The sequence below is a fragment of the Cucurbita pepo genome, chromosome 3 (genome assembly GCF_057944985.1).
Source record: "Cucurbita pepo subsp. pepo isolate OVF chromosome 3, ASM5794498v1, whole genome shotgun sequence".
Taxonomy (NCBI): Eukaryota; Viridiplantae; Streptophyta; class Magnoliopsida; order Cucurbitales; family Cucurbitaceae; genus Cucurbita; species Cucurbita pepo.
Window position 1 is genome coordinate 18,301,818 of NC_141800.1, and position 22,478 is coordinate 18,324,295.

General features: G+C 34.8%; 4 protein-coding genes and 1 non-coding gene across 12 annotated transcripts; 1 reads left to right on the forward strand and 4 right to left on the reverse strand.

The window, feature by feature from the left end:
• Positions 1–3: 3 nt before the first annotated feature.
• Positions 4–3,730, reverse strand: LOC111790196 (ubiquitin-conjugating enzyme E2-17 kDa). The gene is made up of 4 exons (XM_023671039.2): positions 3,523–3,730; positions 2,653–2,780; positions 1,229–1,333; positions 4–332 (listed from the first exon to the last, which is right to left on the reverse strand). Exons 1-4 carry the CDS (start codon positions 3,590–3,592, stop codon positions 189–191), a joined length of 447 nt encoding a protein of 148 aa, XP_023526807.1. The 5' UTR covers positions 3,593–3,730; the 3' UTR covers positions 4–188.
• A 996-nt stretch (positions 3,731–4,726) lies between these two features.
• On the reverse strand, positions 4,727–6,159 carry LOC111790195 (NDR1/HIN1-like protein 6). Its single transcript, XM_023671038.2, has 2 exons — positions 5,998–6,159; positions 4,727–5,813 (listed from the first exon to the last, which is right to left on the reverse strand). The coding sequence occupies exon 2, from the start codon at positions 5,778–5,780 to the stop codon at positions 5,043–5,045; it is 738 nt and encodes a 245-aa protein (XP_023526806.1). The 5' UTR covers positions 5,781–5,813; positions 5,998–6,159; the 3' UTR covers positions 4,727–5,042.
• Positions 6,160–7,098: 939 nt separating this feature from the next.
• Positions 7,099–7,170, forward strand: TRNAM-CAU (transfer RNA methionine (anticodon CAU)). The gene has a single exon. It is a non-coding gene; the product is annotated as a tRNA-Met (tRNA).
• Positions 7,171–8,545: 1,375 nt separating this feature from the next.
• LOC111790192 (putative glucose-6-phosphate 1-epimerase) lies at positions 8,546–11,512 on the reverse strand. 3 transcript variants are annotated; one of them, XM_023671034.2, is made up of 9 exons: positions 11,336–11,512; positions 10,495–10,754; positions 10,245–10,319; positions 10,010–10,066; positions 9,762–9,925; positions 9,541–9,675; positions 9,361–9,463; positions 9,171–9,270; positions 8,546–9,090 (listed from the first exon to the last, which is right to left on the reverse strand). In XM_023671034.2, exons 2-9 carry the CDS (start codon positions 10,603–10,605, stop codon positions 8,906–8,908), a joined length of 930 nt encoding a protein of 309 aa, XP_023526802.1. In that variant the 5' UTR covers positions 10,606–10,754; positions 11,336–11,512; the 3' UTR covers positions 8,546–8,905. The 3 variants fall into 3 exon arrangements, with proteins under 3 accessions (XP_023526802.1, XP_023526803.1, XP_023526801.1); XM_023671035.2 differs by lacking the exon at positions 11,336–11,512 and adding an exon at positions 10,970–11,231; XM_023671033.2 differs by lacking the exon at positions 11,336–11,512 and having other exon boundaries at positions 10,495–10,899.
• A 1,706-nt stretch (positions 11,513–13,218) lies between these two features.
• LOC111790882 (common plant regulatory factor 1) lies at positions 13,219–19,011 on the reverse strand. 6 transcript variants are annotated; one of them, XM_087122340.1, is made up of 14 exons: positions 18,845–19,011; positions 18,382–18,466; positions 16,953–17,091; positions 16,774–16,836; positions 16,557–16,652; positions 16,377–16,454; positions 15,892–15,933; positions 15,566–15,729; positions 15,345–15,393; positions 15,195–15,243; positions 14,344–14,582; positions 14,126–14,203; positions 13,909–14,034; positions 13,219–13,810 (listed from the first exon to the last, which is right to left on the reverse strand). In XM_087122340.1, exons 3-14 carry the CDS (start codon positions 17,010–17,012, stop codon positions 13,598–13,600), a joined length of 1,257 nt encoding a protein of 418 aa, XP_086978466.1. In that variant the 5' UTR covers positions 17,013–17,091; positions 18,382–18,466; positions 18,845–19,011; the 3' UTR covers positions 13,219–13,597. The 6 variants fall into 6 exon arrangements, with proteins under 6 accessions (XP_086978466.1, XP_086978467.1, XP_023527757.2 ...); XM_087122341.1 differs by having other exon boundaries at positions 18,382–18,469; XM_023671989.2 differs by lacking the exon at positions 18,382–18,466.
• Between the last annotated feature and the right edge of the window lie 3,467 nt (positions 19,012–22,478).

The following is a 22,478-nucleotide window of genomic DNA, read 5'->3' on the forward strand; positions in this document are numbered from 1 at the left end:
AACTGTACGAAACCAAATCCATATAATTGATATATATTAGTTGAACACAAGCTTAAAGCATCATGTTGATTTTAAATTGGGCAGCATAAAATTGTTTCAATCTCCAACAATAGTAGATTGTACAGAAAACTTTCATTTATACATAAGAACTAACAGCAGCATCCTTCATGCCCTTCCCATAATACATACTAGCCCATAGCATATTTTTGAGTCCAGCTCCTTGCAGTTGTCTCATACTTGGCCCTATCCGTCTTGTACAGATGAGCAATTTCTGGCACTAGTGGATCATCTGGGTTCGCATCAGTCAAAAGGGAGCAAATAGAAAGCAACACCTGAATATGAAACAACAACCCTTCCCAACCACTTAAAAACTGCATATGGCATAAATCAAAGCTTGGAAAATAGTGAAATTGATGTGCGGAAAATGATTGACAGTCACTCTCTATTCTCAATAACGCTTACCAAAGACGCTGAAGATCAGAAAATGGTCTCAGTATTCTAAAATAAGATGCCGTACACAATCTACATCTTAAGAAAATGTCTGGATTTTTTTTAGTGGAGGGAAATAGACTATCTCAGAAAAACATACTATGGTCTCCCCATGTCAACACTGGACAGAGACCACTTGATGATACTCATGGCACTACTTAAATGAAAAGTAACCCTTAAAAGTTTACAGTATGAACTTCACACAAAATTGAAATCTAGCCAGAATATCATGCTGTCACCCATCCTCTCCTTCCCCACCAAGGTTTTGATGGCAAAAGCAGTATGTCTGCATTTTGTATGCTCCAGACTCTTGTTGTGTTTCAAATATAGTTGCCAACTTACTTTTTCAGTAGTTGGTCCTAAGTTGATAGCTTAGCTGTGTTTTGACATAACAAGTTCTTGGATTTACAATTTTAATATCATGACTGCTTCATTTACAATTTGGATTGAATATTACTACGATTGAAGATTATTAATACAACTGTACATGAGTATATCAGATATGAGCACTCAAATTATAATTGTAAAAAATAAAAATAAAAAAAATAAAAACTTTTCTTCTTTAAGGTAAGTATATCAGATTAGTGTCTCGAATCCCTAGTTAGGTAACAAAATCGTAAATAGTGACCACAGTTAATTCAAAGAACTTGATCCAAAAAGCCATGGTGCAAATGAGGCATAAGATAATGGCATTCAAAAATCTAGGATTTGAATGGTAAAATTGTCGAGAGGTCAAAACCTTTGATATAGTCAAAGCTGGACTCCATTGCTCTTTCAAGATGTCCAGGCAAATACTACCATTACTGTTGATGTTTGGGTGAAAAACCTTTGTCCTGAAAGCAACCTAAGCAAATAATAAATGAAACAACGTAAAAAGTTATAGGTAAAAAACTCCCTATATAAAGTCACATAATTAATGATACATAGCAATAATAATACAAGCTCAAAAAACAGAAAAAAAAATTATCAAGGAAGAAGGAAAACAGAAGAGAAGGGAAAGATGAGACTTCTTCCCCCAATATAGCCAATGAGGGAAGCAAAAACAGTCTCTAATTAGCAAAAGCCAATCAAAAGCCCTCCTAATAAGATCTCAACGTTGCATTAAGAAAACCACATGTATCCCTTGAAAAGTTCTGCTATTTCTTTCCAGCCAAATCTCCCAAAAGGTGACCTTGATAGTTAGTCTTTTATTCAAATGGATGACCTCCTCATACAAGAATAAAATTTTGATGTCCAGCAGAAAACCACCTGGAAACTGAAATATCAAAGAAAATACACCTCCACATGCTCAAAAGGACAAGGGCACCACAAAAACAAATGGGACGGCAGCTTCAAAATTAGATCCGTGCACACATTGCACCACTCGAGTAAGACGGAGATCTTAGGATTTCTACCCTGAAGTCTGTCAGGTGTAATCAGCCCACCATGCATAGGATTTAGGGTCCATAAAGAACTTATGGTTTCCAAATTAGATCAGATAAATTCCTGAAATTAAGAGGCAAACCCAAGGTTTACACTCTAGCATTACAAAATCAAGAACAAGGACGCTCCATCCACCAAGGGAACATTCCTGAAATTAAGTTTTTATACTCGTCTCACCTAAATCAAGTCATTACACTAATATTCCCCAAATCAAGTTTTTACATTTAACTACAGATGGTGCTTACTATGGTAAAATAGGCAGTAAGCACATTTGACAGAAATAACATGCAAATCATATTCACATGAAAAATGTGCAGAAAACTTCCAATAGACCTCCAATGAGATATGTGGTTTATATACTAAGTTTTCAAAGTGCGGCCTTTGTATGGTCAATACATCTGTCACAAAATATAATTTTCAGATACCAGATATTGAACTATTTTCCTGAACAATCTCAAAAAATAATTGACAGGGTTAAGCAATAGCAACTGAACTGTTTAGATCAAAAAGTGTGTAAACAGCTTCTTTCTCTGACTTCGTTGAGTTATTAATTAAATAATTATTAAAAACAGTGACAACAAACACATATTGTAGCCACTAGAGTAATTAGTGAAACAAAAACCACATATAGTAACAACTTATTTGAATGATAAAAGCAGAAATAACGGGCTACAGAAATTTACAACGTTAGTGAATTAAAAATATTGAATATAACCAAATACGTAAGATTTGACAGCGTACCTTAGGAGGCTTAAATGGATAGTCGGGAGGGAAGTGAATAGTAATTAAAAAAACGCCTCCTGCATAAGGACTGTCTGGAGGACCCATAATTGTTGCTTGCCAATGAAACATATCTTCAGCAACAGGACCTGTGTTACAGAACATCTTGTCTTATAATTATGAACTTCGAGGGAAATTTTGATCCATCCAGAAGAGAAAACAAAATAGGTTTAATAAAACACCTTGTTGGTAATAGCAGACTACTTATTCGGACAAAAATTTAATCATCAAAACAGAGCGTAGATTTATAATCTCCTACTTAAATCTTAAGCGATTACACCGTTCTGAGTCTAGTTCAATTTTAAATCAACATGGTTTTAAACTTGAAGATTCTTAGAATAACGCTTTAGAGTACTAGACTATAGTAAAACAGATCCACCGGTATCTATGGTTTCCTATTCGATAGAGCCTTGTTTCAACAAGCTTAGCATATGCGATAGATCGAACTATAATGCATCCTTTAGTTTCTATATTTCCTAATTCCATTCCACAATATGATCAATTATTCTGATAAGAGCCAACGCAAATCAAATTCCATACTTAAACCCTAAATTTGAGATAGCAAGTGAGTGGTACGAAGAACAAAACCGATTTTCCTAGACTTCGGAATGGTTAGCATATTGTGAACATGATACTTGAATTTCAGAGTTGATACTAATTCACGCAATCCACAAACAAACATTTGGATCCACTTAATTTCCAAATAAGAGGCCAATAATAAAGTTGTTTGAAGTCTCCAATAATCGATGTAAGAACACAATCACTAGATCGACCTTAAAAAGTGAAGAATAGTAGATAGTAAAGGGAACCAGAGTAGAAAGAATACTGAACCAGCGCTACAGGAAGTAGGAGGATCTTTCTGGAGATCCTTGAGCTCTTTCAGGATCCGCTTCGACGCCATGGACTGAAACCTCGAGAGGCCTCCCCGATGACAAAATTGAGGGGGGAAATGGTGGAAGTGTCGTATGCAGGGAAATGAACGCGCCAACGAACCTAGTTGGCGAAAGCGTAACGTGGAGAATCAGCACTCGTTTTTTTCAAGATTATTGCAGCATTTTTTTAGAAGTAATAATAATAATAATAATAATAATAACATTATTATTATTATTATTATAAAAACGTAACACTTGGCAATATCTCAGAAAGTCGGATCCGGGTCACGTCAGAATCCGTTACTTTTGACAAATATAAATTTATATCGAAAGTCTTATAAATGAAAGTGAATTAATTATTTTCATTGGATTATATTAAAATCAACGAAAATTATTTAAATAAAATTATTACTCTAAAAAAAATCATCAAAACTATAATAAAAATGGAGCGATTAAATTGAACGAAATACCTATGTTAAAATTCGAATAAACGAGACTAATTTATTCCATTATAAAAGTTTTAAAATTTGAGATTTTAATGAATAAGTCTCAAAAATTTAAGAGTATAGTTTGATATTTCTATTTGATGTCAAAATATTTTATAACCATTAATATAATTAGACATAATAGTAAAATACTATTTAGCTCATATTTATTCGATTTAAGAATATATATCGTTGGTTAAGTAATAATATTCAAAATTTTACATTATCTTTCTAATTAAAAAGTACTAATTATAAAGCCATAATTAAAAGAAGAAGAAAAGTCAGCTAACTAAAAAAATTAAGCTACAAAAGAGTAAAAAATTAAATATTAAATAAATACATCCCACCAAAACAGATATTTTAGCACCCAACAAAAAACCATAAAAGTGGTCTCATCTAACTTTAAAATAATTGCCCCTTTATTAGAGTAACACATCAACTAAATAAACCTAAAAAAAAAAAAAAAAAAACTAATTCATATTATTAATTTATTAAATTTTTTTATTTTTAATATTACAAGATGTTGGTTTGAATGGTGGCTAACGTGAAAAGGAGGAGAAAATTTGGTATTTTTTATTGTACTTTTTGTTGGATGAAAATCGTCATTTATAAAATGATCATACCTTTATAATAAAAAATATGATGCTTCTTGGAAAGCAGAGAGTAAAACTACGAGAGTTTAGGTGGATAATATCATACCATTTTTATTTTCTAGGTAGTAAATTCCATTAATTTCTATCGTACCATTAATTTCATTTTTGTTAAATCAGGAACATAAACTAAAAAAAGATTACATAATCAATACATTTTTCAGAATCAGATATCAAATCAAAATGTTACCAAAAATTGAGGCTAAAAGCATACCTATTTTGTTTTCTATGATGGGTAGCAAATCGCATGAGCTTTTCTGTGTTCATGAAGTTTAATCACACTGTAATTACCATCTCAATTTGATTTGATTTAAAGATTTTTTTCCTTTTCCCTTCTCTTATGGTTACAGAAACCATCTGGGCAAATGAATGGAGCATTTCGGCGTGTTGCCTCCGTCGAGACGTTTCAAGCTCACGCCACCGCACGCCACTTCGATCTTCACCCGCGGCATTCTCCGCCCATTCACCACGAATCCGATTTTCGTACGTGCTTCGACGATCACCACTAGCTCTCCGGTTCTGTTGCCGGAGTTCAGCTTCCGCCCCGCTCCGCCGTCGACGATTTCGTTGCTGACCATTGTTTCGATCTTCCAACTCGTCGTGTTCTCCTTCGATTGAATAAAGCTCGGCACGATTGTGGATCCTAATTCAATTCGAGTACCTTCTCCGGCGGCGGTAACGACCTCGATATCGCGGTAATTTAGTGATAACTTCTCATTAGGATTCTTGATTTCAATGCGACCGATTGTTTTGGCGTTTAAATACGATCCGTCCGCTTTGTCGGTGACGTTGAATTTGGAGATCCGGAATGATTGGAGATGAAACACAGGAAGTTTTGGCTCAAACCAGAGGTATAAAAAGCCACCGGCGGCAACAATCACGACGATCAGGATCACGACGAAAAGGCAGAGGAAGCAACAGAATCTCCTGCAGCAGCTCCGTCGCTTCTTGTTATTCTGGCTTAGCGGCGACGGTAGAATCAGTTTCCTCACCGGTGGTCTAGGCACTGGCGGAGCAGTGAGATTTGGATCTTTATACCCCGGAGGCTTCTGGAGTACAGGCTTCAATGGCGGCTCTGCCATACTCTCCGAACTCAACTAACTCTCTACGGAAATCTGATTCAAATACAGTCGATCAAAAATCAATGCACAAAACGAGATTAAAAAAAAGGAATCGATTCAGTTAATCAGTCAAGTACACGTATCGCATTAAATAAATGATACAGAGAATTTCGTTCCCTTGGAAAAGAAAGAGGTAAAATAAAATGAAATTCATCTCATCGGTAATGTGGATCGCTACCTTAGAGGCGAGTCGGTGACCGGAGACCTGCCGGAATTCCGATAATCCGACGAGAAGAAATCGATGGAAAATGGGAGAGTGAGACAGAGGAGGAAGACGAGGGAGCCTTGCGGCGGTGGCGGAAAATTGTACATAAATTCCAAATTGGTAATGACATATTATCATATTTATACATTTGAAGTAATAATTATTTAAAATAACCACATTCCAATCCTATAATTTTGAAATAAATTCCATTTTATTTCGTAATGTTAATGGAAGGCCATGAAGGGAATAAATGAAAATAAAAATATTAAAAAATAGAAAAAGATTACGTGGCTTATGGAATAAAGATGTGTGTTATCATTTGCCAAATATGTAATAGACGTGCTGAGATGTCCTATTTTAATGCCCTATTTGCCGAGTCCACTAGGACTTTGGCTGTACACGGCAGTCTACTTCATAGCTGCCAGTTCATATAATATATTTAAATAGATATATACTTTTTATTTATTTTTTTATTTATTTTTTAAATAAACTCATTTGAAATCCTAAATGAATTATAATTTCAATTTTATGTCAACATTTTTCAAAGTTCACAATTATATTGATACAAAATGAAAATTTTAACCATTTTACTAAATATAAATTTTAATTTTATATTTAATATATATATTTTTAAATTAAACATGTCAAATACCCACTCACTAATAATAAACAATTTAATTTGCATACACTCTTATTAATAAAAGAATAAATTATACAAAATACTCTTACATTTTTTAAATAAATTTTATTGATATATTCCGATTTAAAAATGACTTTTATTTTAAAATTTTACAATTTATTTCAAAATATACCATTTACCACGAGTAAATTTATAGGAGAAGAGGAGAAAAGAAAGATAAAGTAAAAAGTAATTTTTTTTATTTAAAAAAATACATGTTCAAGTAAATCATATTTTAAACCCAAAGCCGAATCATATTGTAGCATAAGTTTCATCAACTTTGTACTAAATATTTGTCTGCTAATTCATGTATATTTTTTAACGACTCTTCAAACAACAAATTTATGGAAATTAAAATAAGACCTAATAATTAAATGTTAATTACAAATCAACAAATCAGAGTGGCGCAGCGGAAGCGTGGTGGGCCCATAACCCACAGGTCCCAGGATCGAAACCTGGCTCTGATACGAGTGGCTTACGTAATACTTTTTTTTCTCATTTTCTTTTCCTTAATTTATTGGCGGGCCCAACCCATTGACGGAGTTTCTCGTTTAATATTCTTCCGGTATTAAATTAATTTGGGCGGCCCCACCAAATTGACGGAAATTTTCATTTTCGGCTTGCAGCTATTTTCTTACGGAACCCCAAAATATTTATATATATATTATATTTAAAAATTGACTTCTTAGAGAACCCAAATACGAAATCAAATTAAATGAAGAAATCCCCAAACCTTCGATATATAATATTCATTATATTATTATATTACATATGCTAAAAGTCCGGAAACAGCACTAATGTTTTAATTAAAAGGAAAAAGTTGGTGCATTTTATAATTATGTGAAAAATACATATCTATCAATAAACTATTTAAATATTATTAATTTGTTACTCTTTTTTTTTTTTTTCTTTTTCTTATAAAATGCTAGAAAGATTGTCTAGCAAAAGCACAATTCTTTGGAAAAAGGGGCAACTAAGACCACATTATTCCCAGTTGAGATAAAGCCATGATCCACAAAACCTTATCTACTAATGAATCATATTGACCCACCGCCCTATTTGGACTAAGACTGTCGTTTTTTTTTATTTATTTAACAATATGCGACTAAGAAATTCAAATCTCTAATGCTTTAGTCGATCATACATGGTTTATGTCCGTTGATGATACATATTTTATGTCAGTTGATTTATACTCATGTTGGCAATGATACATGTTTTATGTCAGTTGATTCATACTCATGTTGACATTGATACATGTTTTATGTCAGTTGATTCATACTCATGTTGACATTGATACATGTTTTATGTCAGTTGATTCATACTCATGTTGGCATTGATACATGTTTTATGTCAGTTGATTCATACTCATGTTGGCATTGATACATGTTTTATGTCAGTTGATTCATACTCATGTTGGCAATCTCATACTTTTCAAATCGTAAACATCACAATCATTGATTATCCTCAAAAAGAAACTCAAACTTCATTATACTTTTTTCGTGCATTTTTGTGACTTCATGGTTCGACGAGGTTCTTTTTCACCAATAAAACACAACTCATATGCAAACTAAGTTTTGTGCAGTCATACACATTGCATGTATATGCATTTTAACTCGATTGCAACTCTAGCCGACTTCCCTCTTGGCCCTTTGTCAACATTGCATCTCATCTCACCATCTTTGTTCTTGATAAGCATGTCCGAGCAAGTAGTAGCGTAACAACTTGAATGTTCTCTCAATTAGGCACTGTACTGATATCAGGAAGCATCAGTTAAAACAACTCGAGAGTGTTCGATTAGCACTGTAGTGTATCAAACCGATCATCCTGATAAGCAGTATAATGTCCCGATAAAGCCACAATTCTATATTATACATACCATTTAGTTGAAGATCTTGATTGAAAAGAAACCAAAGTGTTGATAAAAAATATTACAAAAGAGGGTTTGTGGTACTAAGAACAAAAGAACAAAAGAACAAAAGAACAAATTCACCCTTCTCTTCCTCTAAAAAGCAAGAAGATAGTTAGGGGATATGCAGAGCCATTCATTAAAAACATAGGCTTCCCATGTTGCTTGCAGGATACCCCACAACTTCCTAATTTCTTCAATTCCACTACAAATCAAACAAAAAATCAACATCTTCTTCTAACACTCTACCATAACATTCTTCCCTTCTCTGCCTGTCCCGGTTCGATTGATTTCCTCTACAAGTCGAGACAGAAACTCGAGGGAACGACGGTGAGTTGCAGTTTCCCCGTCCATTCCTCACCCGGCCTCAACATGATTGGACTCTCTAACGCTGCTCCGTTCACGCAAAGCATCTGTTTGTATTCTTCATCGCCGAAATCCACCATTGCTTTCGACTTCTTCTCCCATGGATTCCAAACAACTTTCATACACAAACAGAAACACAATAAGCCTAACCCCCACCACCTAGGAATGCATCAATCACACATTCTAAAATCTTACCAACATCAGGTAATCCTTCCTTTCTTATCACGTAAGTCCGCTTCCTCTCGTGATCAAGTACAGCGATTACGTTCGGAGTGCTCACATATACTCGATCCACCTGCCAATCGAAGAAATCAAGCATTATTTTACGAAAGACAATGAAACCAGAAGCCGAGTGTCACTTGAGAACTAGAAATACAGAAATCACCTCAGATTCAAAGGTTATGGCATCTCCTTGTTCGGTAAACCGCTCCTTTTGACATAGATTGTCCAAGAAGTCGAGCGTTTCCAGGCCTTCGATTCTCACCTCGCTTCAATGTAATTAAAATTTTGTAACATATATAAGAACCTGAACTAACAAGCAGAGAAATACACAAACTCAAGCTACCTTATGTCTGAAACCACCAAGTGAGTGTGATAGGCAAATGAGAAGCCAAATGGTTTTCCATTTACATTCCTGACTCTAGATCTCAAAACCAGGTCACCGCAGGGTAGTAGAGATACCCGAAGGCGGAGCTCGAAACTGAAAGGTAAAGGTGGGAATCGTTCTCTTAGTAACCTCGTAGAGCTGTTCGTATAACAACTCGAAACTTTATGCATAAAATTTACCTATAGGGCCAAAATTTCAAATCCTCCTCTGAAGATCTGTATAGTAAATCAACAAAGGAGCACGCATCGATATCATTCGAGCACAATGGCGGCGGGTTTTCGTCGATGGTCCAGATCTTGTTCTTCACGAACCCGTGCTGCTCTGGTGATCCACAGCTTCCAAACTACAATGATTTTCACAAAAAACACACCAGCAATGAAGAAAAATTCTTGTAGAGATCTGCAAGGGAACAAAATTTTATATGTACCTGTGGGAAACATATGGGAATTCCTCCCCTCATAGCTTTTGGTGCCTTAAAGATTGCCTAAAATTCAAGAACACAGTAACTCAGAATCTCCAAACAAACCAAACCCAGAATTTAAGAACTGGAACTGGATTTCTAATAACATTTTGTTTTACCAATTCGACTCTAACAGCTACTCTTAAACAGCCAAAACATCCAATCAATAGTTTCATGAACACATGAGGAATCAGATGCTTACCTTACTACTTGTGAAGAGAAGCTCCTCCCCTTGTTCATTTCGCCAAGAACAAACCTGTCCTCCATGTAAGCTAATCTACATAATCGAAAGCCAAAAAACCCCAAATCCAGAAGCAGAGATTCAATCAATCAACCCTAAAATAGAACAGAACGAACAAGAAAAGGCACGCCCTAGCGGAGGGAGATAGTAATCAGCATTGCGATTTCTAATCCAAATCGAAACGCCATGAAAATGGAAGAAGAGAACTCACCCTAGCGGAAGCCCCTTTGGGATTTCTAAGCACAACCTGATCAATGCCATTCCAATCCTTCGTAATCTCAGTCGCCGCTCTGTAATCCCAAACCGGCGCGGAATGCCCCATGACTTCCTTAACCCCAAAATTCTCGTCAAAGCAGAAAACGAGGAGAAATTTCAAGGCAAACCCAAATGATTTCTCGAGCCGATACAGTTGAAAATCTGAAGGAATACCCGAAATTGCTTCGTCGATTAATGGCGCTTGGATCTACAAAACTGCACAAAGGAAAACCAGATTATCGCTGTACCCGATCGTTCCACACAAGGAAAAAACGCCTCAAACGAAGCGACCCAGAAGGCGGAAATTTGGAGTAACGCAACGCGTAGCGAAATAGAAATTTCAATAACGAAAAATCACGACCGTTTCAAATCCTTTATATATAAATATAAATATATTTAAGAAAGAGGAAAAAAGGGTAGTTTTTATATACATTTATTGTGGGCTATACAGAAACTTTTTCTGAATATTCGCCAAAGCCCCCATTTAAAGAAGAGTGCGAGTTTCCATTGAAAGGGCCTTCGAAAAGGACCAAGACAGAGACAATCCTGATAACCAATACCCCTTTCCCAAGAACAATACTCAAATCAAAATTCCCCAACAAAAGGGTATTCAAATTTCAGGCAAACCCAAATGAATTCAAGTAAAAACCAGAAAATTGACACGACCCATCAAGAACACAGAAGCTACAAACATGAACTGTTGATGCAATGTACAAGAAATAGCGAAAAGAAACAAGAAAAGCTGCAATTTTTAATGAGTTGCAGAGATCTAGGACATGGAATTCCGAGAAACGTACCTTTTTCAGTACTGTTTTCCAAGCTATCTGAAATTTAGATCATAGGGAATTTGAAACAACGACTTGAATAAAAGAATTTTTTTGTTGTTGTTGTTTCTTTTGCATTACTTTAAGGAGAGCCATAAAAAATCCGAGATTATAATGACCGCGAGGGGTGGAAGAAAGTAGAAGATAAGACACCATAACATGATTCCTTTTGGACCTTAAAATATTCAAATAAATAAGAATAAAGCAAATCTTAAGATTCTTTCAACTCTAAGCTAAGAAATTTATAAACTAACGTAAGATGTATGGTTATAGTTTCTTCAAAATTTAATACGTTACATGAACCACTGCTCTAAAGGGAAGGAGCTGGATTTCAACTTTGGTGGATTTTAAAAGGTCCGGAAATAAATTTATTGGATTCCAAACTTTGTTCCTAAGATTTGGGAGAATTTCCTCACAAAAAAACAATGAACCAAATGAAGCAAAGTTTTATTTTTATTTTTTAAATCTAAATTTTAATAAATGGGTATGAAAGGCTCTATAATGGTGTGCGAGTCTATATTAACCATCTCCGAGATCGCTAAAATGGATGCATGTAGGATGGCCTAGGAACGAGACCCTAAAAACCTACAAGCCCGTCCTCCAACAACGTCAACCCAACCAAGAGAAGACTAAGGACGAGTGTGTGATTCTAGGAAAAGTTATTCGAGGATATCATTACAACCCACTTACATAAAACACATAGAAAGAGGTTAGCCAAGATCAAACAATACTCAAGAATAAAAGGCCAATTGAACAATTCTGAGATGTTAATAAATAGGACATACTTTTATTTATTGATAATATCTTTATTTTATGAAGCGAGATCTAAATTATTCGTAAAGAAATGCTTATCGGTCAACATCATGAAGTGCCTCAAAAGTCGAGATTGAAGTCGAACCGTAACATCAAAAAACAAAATTATGCTTATTCAACCAATTAACGCAACTCGTCTTCCTCAATGAATATGAGCTCTACTACAAGGTTTAACAAATTTTAATTGTGCCTCAAATTTCAACGTGTCTCCATTTAGTTCATATCATCAATCTGATGAATGATATAATTTGAGTTATTATTATTATTATTATTATTATTGTTGAGGGGGAGGGGAAGGGATAGGAAGAGTTGGGCGCGTGGGATTGAGAAACGGTCAGAGACCGGACTTCCCGGGTCACGGCAAAAAAGGCACGTGAGATGCTAACTCGGGAATTGGACCATTTTTCCGGTGGGGCCCAACTCATGAATCACGCGCTTCAAATTTTCAAAATCGACCGGTTCAATTTGCATCTCTACCATCCAACGGCTGCTGAAAGCGACCGGAACGCCTCTTTTTGGACTTTTCTGGAGCCGGTTGAATTTGCATCTGTACGATTTCACTTTTTGGGCTTAGTCATGGGCCCGATGGTCGTTTCTGTGGGCTCAAACTTGCCAGGCCCTTTGATAAAGCTACTTCAGTTTTGAGTCAAAAAGGACTTTTTTTTTTCTTTTTTCTTTTTTCTTTTTTGGCGATGGATCAAGATTATTGTAATTTTGCAAAAAAAAAAAAAAAAAAAGTTCAATTTGAGTTCACTAATTGCGATGATGATTTAAATCTAGGATCTAAGTAGACTTGTCTAACCACTTAATTAGGTTCATTCTATAGGAAAATCAGGCCTTTTTACTTACATAGGAATTGGTGTTTTTGGTGTTTAAACCAACATCAATTTGGTTCCTTAGGTATGGATGATGAGATTCCATCGATACCAATTTCGACAGTAAACTATTATATAGTATTGATTCAACTAATCTATTGAATATATAGATTTGTGAACTTTAAATGATGTCGAATAAGAAAGTTCAAAATTGATGGAGGAAACTAATAGGGTAGAAAATATGGAAATTTTCATTGACAATACATAAAAGGGTTCAGCTTGAACCCAGCAATTGATGATATCACCTTGCACGAGGTGCGCATAGAGATCTAAAGCTAAAAATCTCTAATCCCTAACGATTACATCAAATTGTTCACTGCATTGCAGTAGCAGTTGCTTGCCAACCCCAATATTCATTTATAGTTACACATAATAATACAAACTATTCCAGAAACTAAAAATTAGAGTCTGCCCATCCTCACAGACCATCCTATTCAGCTGTTCTCATTCTTTGTAATTTTTTTTTTTCTTTTTTGTTAGCAGTAATTTTGGGCTTGTAATATGCCAAAACCACATGAAAAAGAAACTGCAACTAAACTGGTTCTTTTTAGCTAGCAGCGACTGCGTCCGCCCTTGAACTAGTGTCCAAGAGCTGGCACAGTTTTGCACCCGAACTCGAGTTTTTCTTGCAGATGTTACTCTCTTCTTTAATGCTTTTATTCACAGGTCCTTTGATTTCTGTGCTTACAGGCTGTTGCATCCTCTTTTCATTCATGTCTAAAGCTTCGGATCGTCCTGATTGAGCGCTTTTAAGCTTTATCTGTCAAGTTCGAGGCAGATTTATTTTGTTAGAATTCTTAGATTTGTTTCTGATGAGGAAAAAACTGAAGAGTACATCAATCAAAGAGGGCATCCCACCATCAATGTAGCGTTTTCTTTCTTAATTTTCTCAGAGTTCTCCGACAATCTTTTTATTTCAGATCGAATAGCAACATTCTCCGCAGTCAGTGAATCAACTTTATGAGCTAGTTCTTCTGCCTCAGCCTGATGACAACACCAATAAATTATATTAGCTTCAAATAAAATGACAGGCGGAGAATAAAAAATGAAACGTTTCTTTTAAGTTCCACTCTACCTGCTTCCTCAACCTTGACCTCCTAGCGGATTCTCTATTTGACTGTTTTCTCCTTTCCCGTTTCAGTTCTTTTTCATTCTGGGCAGAATATGAAAAGACATAAAATTAAGCACTGTTCAAATGAGACCATGCATAACTAAAGTTAAATGACCCAAATTATATCAGGAAACATATGCCAATGTATTGGAATAATTAGAGAGGCATTTCCAAATGTAAACCTGGAGCCAGACTTCAGAAGGCAATACTGAACAAGGTGGAACGCTAGTCGGACTTGTCATCGCGTTTATACTAGAAGGATTCCTCAGTTCCAATGCTGTAGACATTCCAGGGGAAATCACAGATCCAAGTTTTCCAGTCGCATCAGCTGCTTTGGTTGTGCCCATTAACTTGCTAGAGCTTTCATTAATTTCAGCAGCAGTAACTGGACTTGCCTGTGGCTCAATTTTTGCATCCTTACCTGAAATATGAGAGAATGAGGAAATCAAGACCTCATACATATGATTATCAAGCATCCGAGGATTATAATTGAATGATACATTGTCCAGCACTCCTTGGCATAATCATGAAAATTAGCAGATTATTCAGAAATTATGAATCTGTATGTGATTAATTTGAAGTGCACTTCAAGGTTAGCGTAACATCATACAAGCTTTATTTTTTGGTGTCATGGAAACAAACCAAGATAGTCTTACAACTTCATGCGACTTAAGGGGATTGTAGACTTTAGAACTTACATGTCAACAAAGGGTAGGCCATGCACAAAAGCAATAAGGCATCCTCTCTCTCTTTAATGATTCTGATTTATTTTTTTTTTTAACTAACGTGAAGTTCTTCATTAACTTCCAAGTCTATAATTCAGAAGAGATTCAAGACTAACATCTCTAAGATGTACATAGTGCATCATCATAGCTAACAAAAGGGAAAAATTAAATTATCACAAACAATGACTATTCATGTTGGTTAAACACACACAAAAAAAAAAAAAAACAGTTTAATAAAAAAGGGAAGTAAAGATCATTGGCCAACACAATATGTTATGAAAGGAAAATACTTGGTGTTGGAGTCATACCAGTGATAGGTGTTCCCTCACGGCTTCGTTTCCTTTTGGTTTGATTTGCCTGAACATAATAACAAAGATTCATTACCAAGTAATTAAAGATGAAGCAATAAGGTGTTAGCTTAGGTGAACCAAGAACTTTCTCTAGCTGTGAAATCTTACCCCAGCAGTAGTTCCATCACTTCCATCACTGGAACCTTCAGTTTCCATACTGTTAACATGACAGAAAAAAAATTATAAGTTAGGTAAGTCACGAGATAAATACAAGTAAGAAAATGTGACGCAATTTTTTTTTTTTTTTTAAAAAAAAAAATCACTTTGAGTTTGAACAATAAATTCTCTACAGGAAATTAGAAAATGACAGCTAGGTAAATTTGGTTAACCTCTCCGATGGTCCATGCTCAACTCCCCCAGCAGCACTCTCAGTGCTAACATTGCCTATGGACATAGCCAGGCCATCGAAACCTTTCAATTTCTTCATTAAACCTTGACTACTACTTCCAGACACCTTAGAAGGAGTTTCAATGCTCAAAGGAGTCACGGCCTGCTATGAGCACCAATGAACTTTTTGTTATTATTTGTTCTTGGAGGCTTAAACAGCTAGTACATTCTTTCACCTCCATTATATACTTTAGCATAATATTTACATATCAAAATTCTAAGATTTCAACAACCGAAATACAAATTCCATTATGAAGGCTTCACTTACAGCAGGTGATGAAGGAACACCAGGGCCATGTGACTGTGGTCCCTGGATTAATATTATAATCATAGAATTAGCCTGGAAATGCTCAAAGATTTGCAGAAAATAATAAGTGTTTCATCCTCATAATAACAAACTGCTTAATTTTAATCTGCAGAAGAAAATCCAATTTGCAATGGGATGCTATAGATAACCCATCTATGATTGAGTTAAGATCGCCAAACATGAAACTTATCCAGAGATAATTGACAAAAATCAAGAATGCTAGTTTGAATGAAGATAGAGCCAAAATTTCTAGATAAGAATTTTAGCAAGGCAGAAAAAGACAAAAACTACATTACTTCTCGAAGTTCTGTTTCGTTTTATTCAAAAGAAAACTGACAAAGGTTAATAATAGTTTTCTCTGAAGATGTATCCCAAGTGAAAAAGCAATCTTAATTATGGGCCATGATAACAAAATCGTGCACAAGAAAACAAAAATGCAAGCTTACCATTGAAACTGCAGGATGTGCATAAACACCTCCATGAGAATAGATTGCTGCGTAAGGAGTACCATATGGAGGAATCATCTGGAAAAATGAATTAACTTTCGATCAAACAGAGTCCTTTCCCCAAGCATAATTTGATAACAAAAGCTTCATCATTTAAGCTCTCCAATAGTTAATAACTACCTGTGGTGGGCCCCACATATAAGGGTGAGGAGCATGACCTGAAGCCACAGCAGAATTGTAGTATGGTGGAACTGCAACTCTAGGACCATAATATGCCTGAAAAGGTGAAAAATCCCTTCAATTAGCTATAACAATCTAGCCATTATAATCTTATAAAACAACATGTTAAGTGATTATTTCAAACAAATGGGCATAATACAGATGGGAGCGAACTAACCTGCATGGCTGCCCAATCAGGAAATACATGAATACTGGCAGAATTCGACACACAATTCTGATCCTGTCCATAGAGAGAAATCAGTTCAGCCAAACTAATTAAATCGTTCTCCAAGTCACAAACAACTCAAAACAGGGAAGCCTTGCTCCCTCTCAATAAATAATCACTAATCACCATACCGGCGCTGGTGAAGATTGTTTTTCAGTCTTCACAGACTTTGCGTCTTCACTGGTTCCCATGATACAGATAAAGGTCAAACTGGACACTTGACTGGCTGTTGATATGACAGGCCTTTGGCACAGATTATGATCAGCTGGGCTGAATAGATGAGCCATGCAAACATTAGGGAAGCAAGGAAAAAAAATCCAACATCAAGCATGTAAATTTTAGAAAAGTAATGAAAATACTGTGCAGATATCATTAGCTGTTTGAATAATCTTGAAGAAAAGGTAATTACGTTTTAGAATAATCCTATAAGGAGAAGGATTTTAGAATTTATTAAAAAAAAAAAAAAAGTTATTTTTCCAGGTCTTGTATTTTAATCTTTTTTTATTTATTTATTTTAATTATTGTTTGCTAAAACCCATTTCAAGGAAAAAGAAAGACGTGAGAAAATAAACTAACTCTGATTGGCAAAGTGTGTTATGTATGAACTTCAAACGAAAACTTAAATCGAATGAAAAAAGTTGAATTCAAGTTAAGCTTTCATAACTGAAATTTCTAAAATAGCGTATGCCTCTCTACAACCTAACATATATGGGTGTTTTAGGATACTAAAAGGATTTGAAACTCAACTAGGCCTTCTTCTTTATTTAATAGCTCGTGTCTGGGTCATGTCCTTAATTTTCCAAATTATATCTTGAAGTCTCATTATTTAAAAATACATCTGACAGTCCTAAACTGTCCCTTGTTTTTCTTATCTTGTATTTTTAATATCACAGAACAGAGAGTAGCTAACATTCAAAGCAACCCCAAACACTTTGTCCATAAGGGGACTTTAATAAGAAAACTTGATTCCAGCAATTGTTAAGAACAACAGGTTAAACATTTATTTTAATTTTTTTTTAAAAAAAAAGAAAAGAAAAAACAAACAATAAAGTTGTAAAAATATCACATCTGCGGAAAGGGGGAAAACGGAAGTATCTATCCATCTGTAAACACAAAAGTGCGCATACAGAGAAAGGAAACGGCCCTATTAGGAAAACAAATTCACAAGAGGACATTTATGGAATTCCAACAAAGAAGGGCTCCCTTGATTATCTCCAATTCGAACTGAAAAAGTAAATTTTCTGATGCTCAAATGACTTAAAATACACCTCCATAGAAAATTGATACAACGAGACAGAGAAGAAAGAAAAGGGGGCAAGAAGCTCAATTCTCTATGCAAATTTTTACAATTAGGAAGACCCCTGATTCGTTCGACTAATTAATAACCTGGAACCATGGCAGTTTGATTTTAATAAAATTTACACTCCGAATTCTCTTCTTTCAACTAATTTTGTTTCCTCCATCGTCATAAAAATGCAGAAACCGAATGAAAAGAGCACATGTCCCGACCAAGAAAATACAGAGGGATTCAGCAACGAAGAACTGACGAAGAGTAATTACAAAGATCCAGCTGAAACAAACTCCTATCTTCGGGATTTCGGTTAGAGATGAAGATGGAAAAGTCCGAAGTTTAAATTCCCAACGCCTACTAACAGAAAACAAAATTTATTTGCAGTTTTACAATCAAAGTTCATTGTTCTCAGCTTTCTCTAAGCAACAAACTACAGTACTACAACAATCAAATTCAGACTTCAAAAATCCAGAATTAAACCTCACCGTTCTCTGTTCTCTAGACAAGCAAACAGAGCTCTAAAAAAAATTTAAAACAAAAAAAGGTGCAGTAAATGCACAAGAATTCAATTCTCCTCATCAAATTTCTTCAAAGAAGATGAAAATTTAAACATAGCTTTAGTTCTATAACTATTATGCAAGCTTCATAAACCATTAAACAACAACAACAATAATAATAAAAGAATCATAAACAGAAAACGAAAAAGAAAAAATGAAAGAGAAAACTCCATACCAGTTAGCTTCAATTAACTTCGATGGCGAAAACCGCAGCTTGTATCCTCTGCATTATCTCTCGGGAAAGAAGAAAAAGGTCTTCGAAAGGGGAAAACGTTTTCTCGCAGAGAAAAAACAAGGGAGAGAGAAATAGAGAATGAAAGTGGTGAAGGAAGAGGAGAGAAGAGGGGAGGCGGGGAATGAGAATGAGAAAGGGAGCGCCAAGGCACCATCCACGTCACCATACACGTGTCCGATAAATAGAAAATGTATACGTATACCGTATATACGGGGGTGGTGGGCTATGGTGGTTGATGAGCTGGCCCCTCGAGATTCGCGTACCCGATTTTTTTTTAAATTTTTTATTCTGACATCACCTCCTCCGTAAACTTGTCCATTCAAGATTCGATCTAGTCGTCTCGCTGGACACGGACCCCGGCCCGGCCCATTCCGGCTGACGTGGTCGCTAAAGATAATTTATTAATTAATTAATAATCATTAAAATAACAGCTCCACGTTTGCTCCAACAAAGACCCTTGGAGTCCACCATCGGCCACTCATCCAACGGTCCAAATCGTTTTGTTTACTCTTCTAAACAGGGTTTGGGAAAATGGTGTTTTAGATATTTTGATGGATTTTGATTTTTCATTACTTTTTATTTTTTTATTCAAGGTTGAACACGTGGTTTGATTTTATTGGCTATGTACAGCAACTCCCACCTGAAAAATACCTCCATTTTTTATTCAAAAATGTTTAAAAGGTTTCCTCTTTACTCACGGGATTCTAAATGTAATTTCATTGTATTTAATTACAGGTTAATTTTTATATCTGTAGGCTTAGAATATATTAATGATAATTAAATGTCGTTAAAAATATATATATTTAGAAGAAAAAAAAAACAATTATTCCAGAAGAAATTAAATGATTGGCCAACAATAAATTAATTAATTTCAGATTAAACGTCTCTTCATGAATTATAGCCTCAAGAAAACAATTTCTTTTTGAATAATTAGTAGACAATCATTTGTAATATAGGACAAGTTATGGGGGCAAAGGTGGAAAATGGGGAAGGAGGGGTAGAAAAGAGATTTGAAGAAAAGAGGAAGGGTAGAAACGTAATTGTGTTTGAAGAGGGTAGGGTGAGGGCCACTCAATCCGACGCGGATAGCAGCACTCCCTGTCTGGCGCACTCTGTCGAGTTATCTGGAAAATCTCAAAATCCTGACCGTCTATTCACCATCTCCGAATCCTATACGCTTTTCCAAGTCACCACACAGTCGCCACACGTATACACCTGGCCCCACACTTTTCTTAAAAAGAAATATAAAAATCAACCTATATGATTTTTATATTTACAATCACATCCTCATGTATGTCACAATTTAGCTCTAGGACCATAAATCTGTGATGTATTAGGGTTTTTGTTGATAATATACTCGCATGTAATTATCGATCTTTTGAGGGTTAAATTGTAATAATTAAAAAAGTTTAAGGGGCAAACTGATGTTAAAATTTGAAAGTGGAATTGTAACAATGGTGAAGGGTATTTTTGCAATTTTATTTAAAAAGAAAATTGAAATGGGGCCACAAACAATTAAGTCAAAATAATTGGGGAGAGGAGATGGAGAGAATCGGAGGGTGAGGAGTGTGCCACGGAGAATGTGATGCGGTGGAGGGAATCGACGCCACCCAAGCAGGTGTCAGGGAAATGGAAGTGAACGCGTACTTGGAGGTGGTCCCCACTGGAAAGAAGGGGCCCGATTGTACGTGGTCCTGAGTGACGTGTCCCCAGCACAACCACATGATGGGGCCTACGGTAGCGTAGCCAGCTCACCGTCACGCTCAAACTTTTGTAGCGATATTTTTTTTTTAAATGAAATAAAAATAAATAAAAAATCCCACCAACAGCCCCTCCTACTGCCACGTGGGATGCGCTGCCCATCGCCCATTATTGCGCTTGGGCCCTCCGTTTAATTCTTCGCCCGGCTTTCGTCTTCAAAATGCCAAATGGGAGGAATAAGGTCGAAAATGTTAAATTTTTATTAATTTTACATTATTTTAAATAAGAAACACTTTATTTTATTTATTTATTTTCTTTTTTTTGTCATTTTTCAATTGAGAGCACTTTTTTTTTTTTATTTTACTAAAATTGAAAAAATAAAAACCATATGTCTTAATATAAGAACTACGTGCCAATACCAAAAATTAATAAATAGCTCTAAAGGATAATTAAAAACGTATGTTTGTTCATTAAATATACCTAAAGAAAATTGCAATTATTTGAATAAATAATAAGTCTAAGCTTTGATGTATTTTTTTTTTCTGACTTGCATTTTTTTCGAGTCAACAAGTTTGAATGGTCGCCTAGAATTTGTCTTACACGCAAAATAATATGTTTAAATTTAAGATTCTTTGACAATGACTAGTTTCTTTTATTTTTTAATTTCTAATAATTATATTTGTTTATAAATGACTTCGGCTGTTTTGTAGCATGTTTCTTAAAATTTAAATAAACTTATAATAATCCATTTATATTTTTAAAATTTCGTGAATTTATAAATTAATTTTCAGAAAAAAAATTAAAAGAAGAACTAGGACTAAAGTAAACAAAATAAAAGATGCCAATAAAATATTGAAGATTTGTCGATTAATAATGAGAAATAGAAATAGAATTGGAAGAAAATGTGTGTGATGAAAATATAAATTAATTAAATATTAAGAATAAAATAAAATATATTATAAATCAAATTATAAAGGAAAGAATATTAAGATATAATATCTAAGATATATTTCATAAATAATATATTCTCAAAATATTATATCTTAATATAATTCTTACGAATTATATTCTTAATTAGGGAGGGAATTTAATAAAAATAAAAAATAAATAACCATATGAATAAAAATAAAAATAAAAAAACCATCCACGAATGCGGTTAAAAAGTAAAACCCACCTTTTGCGTGTACCAATTAAAATCACGCAAAGAGTTGGAAAGAAAAGAGGATAATATTAAAATAATATTAGTTGTCACTTACCAAAGGTTCATTGCACGGCCTTACGTGGCAATGTAGGCTTCTGACGCAACGCATGCGTGGAAAAGAGATAATAGAAAAGCATCGTTAAAGAAACCTAATATAATTGACCGTTGATTGGGTGGCATAAAATCGACGGTCGCGCGTGCTTCACGGCTGTAACATAAACCGACACGGGAGCAGTGAGTGGATCTTACGTGGCAGCAACATCTTTATTATGAATATATTTATTTAACTGAATTATATCGAATATTGTACTTCATTTTCCGGTTACTTTTTAAAGGAGAGTCTCATTATCGAATATGATATTTCTTTATCAAACTTTTTTTATATTTATAAAATCTTTATGTTGCAGAATTTTTATTATGTATTTTGGTTTTGGGACCACGAAGATAATTATATATGTCGTTTGCATTGGAAAACAAAACATTCTTTATAAAGATATAGAAACTTCTTCTTAGTGTACTCATTTTAAAATTATAAAGCTCAAGCGATACGTAACGAGTCAAACCGAACAATATCTACTAGTGGTGGACTTGGAAAATAAACTTTTAAGTTTAGATCGGTACTGATTTGGACTTATTCAATACTTGGGAGTGTGTGTCTTTTTTTTTAATCTT